The 4,643-nt window shown below is 37.3% G+C and overlaps 1 protein-coding gene across 3 annotated transcripts in view; it reads left to right on the forward strand.

Moving 5' to 3' along the window:
* The window catches only part of LOC139965529 (adenylate cyclase type 2-like), a 64,032-nt gene that overhangs the window by 56,617 nt on the left and 2,772 nt on the right, over positions 1-4,643 (forward strand). For all 3 annotated transcript variants that reach the window (XM_071967969.1, XM_071967970.1, XM_071967971.1), the window contains 4 exons: positions 1,374-1,538; positions 2,054-2,200; positions 2,783-2,993; positions 3,789-3,913. In XM_071967969.1, coding sequence (XP_071824070.1) covers positions 1,374-1,538; positions 2,054-2,200; positions 2,783-2,993; positions 3,789-3,913 — 648 coding nt within the window. The remainder of the gene's footprint in view (positions 1-1,373; positions 1,539-2,053; positions 2,201-2,782; positions 2,994-3,788; positions 3,914-4,643) is intronic.

Below are 4,643 nucleotides of genomic sequence, written 5' to 3' on the forward strand. Positions count from 1 at the left end.
CTATGGCAAATGAACCCTAAGTATCTACAGCCTTTTCTATTATTTTTATAGATAGAATATACTTCCCGGCTCGGGTTTCTATGGCCCTTTTCTATTATTTTTATAGATAGAATATACTTCCCGGCTCGGGTTTCTATGGCAAATGAACCCTAAGTATCTACAGCCTTTTCTATTATTTTTATAGATAGAATATACTTCCCGGCTCGGGTTTCTATGGCCCTTTTCTATTATTTTTATAGATAGAATATACTTCCCGGCTCGGGTTTCTATGGCCCTTTTCTATTATTTTTATAGATAGAATATACTTCCCGGCTCGGGTTTCTATGGCCCTTTTCTATTATTTTTATAGATAGAATATACTTCCCGGCTCGGGTTTCTATGGCCCTTTTCTATTATTTTTATAGATAGAATATACTTCCCGGCTCGGGTTTCTATGGCCCTTTTCTATTATTTTTTATAGATAGAATATACTTCCCGGCTCGGGTTTCTATGGCCCTTTTCTATTATTTTTTATAGATAGAATATACTTCCCGGCTCGGGTTTCTATGGCCCTTTTCTATTATTTTTTATAGATAGAATATACTTCCCGGCTCGGGTTTCTATGGCCCTTTTCTATTATTTTTTATAGATAGAATATACTTCCCGGCTCGGGTTTCTATGGCCCTTTTCTATTATTTTTTATAGATAGAATATACTTCCCGGCTCGGGTTTCTATGGCCCTTTTCTATTATTTTTATAGATAGAATATACTTCCCGGCTCGGGTTTCTATGGCCCTTTTCTATTATTTTTATAGATAGAATATACTTCCCGGCTCGGGTTTCTATGGCCCTTTTCTATTATTTTTTATAGATAGAATATACTTCCCGGCTCGGGTTTCTATGGCCCTTTTCTATTATTTTTTATAGATAGAATATACTTCCCGGCTCGGGTTTCTATGGCCCTTTTCTATTATTTTTTATAGATAGAATATACTTCCCGGCTCGGGTTTCTATGGCCCTTTTCTATTATTTTTTATAGATAGAATATACTTCCCGGCTCGGGTTTCTATGGCCCTTTTCTATTATTTTTTATAGATAGAATATACTTCCCGGCTCGGGTTTCTATGGCCCTTTTCTATTATTTTTTATAGATAGAATATACTTCCCGGCTCGGGTTTCTATGGCCCTTTTCTATTATTTTTATAGATAGAATATACTTCCCGGCTCGGGTTTCTATGGCAAATGAACCCTAAGTATCTACAGCCTTTTCTATTATTTTTATAGATAGAATATACTTCCCGGCTCGGGTTTCTATGGCCCTTTTCTATTATTTTTATAGATAGAATATACTTCCCGGCTCGGGTTTCTATGGCCCTTTTCTATTATTTTTATAGATAGAATATACTTCCCGGCTCGGGTTTCTGTGGCAAATGAAATTTCGAGTCGAACGTGAAGAAGTGGAAACGATGGAATCGTTAAACAAAGTGCTCTTAGAGAACATGCTGCCCAGACACGTAGCGGAGTTATTCCTAAAAGAGAAACAGATAATGAGATCCAATGTAAGTCATGCAGTAGCAATTTCACAACTTACTGTAATCACAAAAACAGAATTATGCAGTTTCCCTAAATCCCTCACAAGACTCATTTCTGCAACTGCACTCTACATTACAACTGCTTACCTGGTAACAAGAAAACAAGTGCTAACTGTTTGTGAAATATCCCTTTTTTGGGGGGAGGGGGAAGGGAGGGAGGGGTGCATGTCTTCCCGGTAGTTAAAAGGATGGTTTACTAGAGTTTATTCATTCTCTTTCACTGAACTAGTCGCACTTGAAGAATCATTGATTTCAACCACCAATTGTTGCCTTTAACATCCAGAATTTGCTTTTCTCCATCCTTGAGAAGGTAGAGCACCCCCCCCTCCCAACTATCCATATCAGTCATCTGGAAGGCTTAGTGATCCTTCCCCCTACCTCCCCCCCCCACCTCCTGGCATGACTAGAGTAATTCATGTCAAACTTTGGTACAGTTGTCTCCTGCCATCATTTTATCAACCCTGTTACCGTTATCTTTGCAGGAGCTTTACCACGAGTCCTACAGTCTGGTCGCTGTTCTATTTGGTTCCATTCCAAACTTCAAGGAGTTCTACTCAGAGAATGACATCAACAACGAAGGACTTGAATGCCTTCGTCTCTTGAATGAAATCATCGCCGACTTTGATGAGGTAAATCCATCTTTTTGCATTGAGACTGTTAGACAGGCAATGTAAACTGCCCGTTGTTGTTGTTGTTGTAGTTTGGTCTGTGACTGTGACAGGGGATATAATATGACCCATCTCTACATTCATATATACAGTCTGCTGTCAGATTCTGTGGATCAGTATATGGGACATGATTGCCAAGTTACAGAGAATCACAAATATGTAGGAATACATTGCATAGAAACAGGTTAGCAATGCAAATATTTCCTAGTGCTAGTTGTTTTTGAAAGCAATAAATTCTTACTAAGGTATTTCCTGTTTCACCCTTTAATAGAAATCTTGAAAGATTTGAAAAAGATCTCATACAAGGCTTTTCTAATAAGCTAGGAGATGATGTAATAGTTGTAATGAAGGCCAGTGTTTTATTGCAATTATCCTTTTTATGAATCATCCAAGAGCCTTTGCAGCTCAGATTTTTTTTTATAAAATAACGGAATAAACAATCTGCAAGATGTTAGAAACTGCAGCTATATAGTTATTGTATATCTAGCTTCAAACTGGACGTGCCAATTTAAAATTCATACTTGACGTCGCATTCATCTACAGATTCTCTCCAAACCAAAGTACAGTTGCGTGGAGAAGATCAAAACTATAGGAAGCACGTACATGGCCGCAGCCGGTCTTCACCAGAGCCGCGGCAGAGGGAACAAACAAGTACTATATTACGTTGGTGTATTGACGGAGTTTGCAATGGCGTTACAGGACAAACTCGAGCAAATAAACAAACAGGCCTTCAACAACTTCAAGTTAAGGATCGGTTAGTTTGTAATATTTTATTCTTTCATCATCTGATACTGACGTGATCATATGGAATGGACATTTTCAGGTCAAGATACGTGATATGTATACAGAAGTTACATAGGCAGTGGGCTTCTTTGCTTGTTTTTAAAATGGGCCTATATTCCATTTAAGAAAGAAATTACCATTTGACAATGCTAATTTCCCTTAATTAGCCAAATAGCTTTAATTACCACACAAAAGGAATACATTACAAAATGTATATGAAAACAGAGAATGTAGAAAAAAAAAGGTCCATTGCAAAGATATGTTAGGATTTGTTCATACTTTTGATTCTCGAGTAAAGCAGGGAAAAAAACTCTTAGTTCTAGTAAACTAATCCTACCAACTCTTGTTGTAATGATCACTGCTAGTGATATTGGATGATTAGAATAACTATAGCCAAAGAGGCTTTATAGTTGTGTTATCAGTGGACAAGAGTATGTGGGTGGGGGAGGAGGAAGGGACCATTGTGGGGGTGCATCTGGTCTGTAGTCAATCCTCTAACTGTTGACAGAGTAAAATCCAATAATGAAGAAGCAAACAACAGTATGTATTATGAAATACCTTTATTAGATACATCAACCTCTTCTTGAAAAATCACAGTCTCGACTTAACTGTTGTGTTTTTCAGTTCTTCTCATCAATGCATTGTCTGTTACATCAGCTATTTTTAAGAAGTATTTGTCATTTTATTGGGTTAAGAGGGAGTGGAAGAGGGTTGAGTGCAAGAAGTGGTTTGCTTACTTTCTGTTTACTTTTTATTGTTTTAATAGGTATTAATCATGGACCATTAGTAGCAGGGGTGATTGGAGCACGGAAGCCACAGTTTGATATCTGGGGTAACACCGTCAACGTCGCTAGCAGAATGGACTCTACCGGGGTAATCGGAGAGATACAGGTTAGCCAGAAAATTTATTACTGACAGTGAGGAGAGAGAGAGAGAGGGGTTGATATTTACTACTTAAAGAAAAGAAAACATACAGGGAATTTTAATTACATGACAAGTATTAAGCACTTCAAATCCAAGCTCTGCTGATTCAAACCCTTTTATTGACCCATTCAATTCAAGAGCATAAATATTGATCTTTCTCATCTAGCACACATTGCCACTTTTTGGTCAAAACTTTTAAACCAAAGTTTTACAAAAAAGAGACATATTTCAAATTGAAATTTGCCGCATCAGAAAATTGTTCTTGCTTTTAAGGAAGATGTATAAATATGAACAGTTTAAATGTGATCTTCAGAAGAGAGAAGTTGATTTTTGATAAACATGGTCAGGTATGTTTAAGATGTCTTGTTACAGTACAATATGCAGAGAGACAAGCTGAGTATATCTCTACTCGGGATGAATCGCAAACAACCTTGTATTACGTACGATTTTGTATGCAAGACTTGATGTAACCAGTTGCAGGTGTGACAAAACTGTGTATTGAGCTATCCAACAGTCCAAATTGACTTAGTCTCTAAAATACCAATGCATATACTTCAATAGGCCAAACTGGGACAGTCGCAACTATGAACTGGTTCCATGCAATAACAACAAAAAGATACATTTCTGCACATCAGGGAGCTCATAAAATTCTGCATTACAACCAATAGAAATCATGTGTTGTTTGTATTTCCTCAAG

The sequence above is a fragment of the Apostichopus japonicus genome, chromosome 3, assembly GCF_037975245.1.
Source record: "Apostichopus japonicus isolate 1M-3 chromosome 3, ASM3797524v1, whole genome shotgun sequence".
NCBI lineage: Eukaryota > Metazoa > Echinodermata > Holothuroidea > Aspidochirotida > Stichopodidae > Apostichopus > Apostichopus japonicus.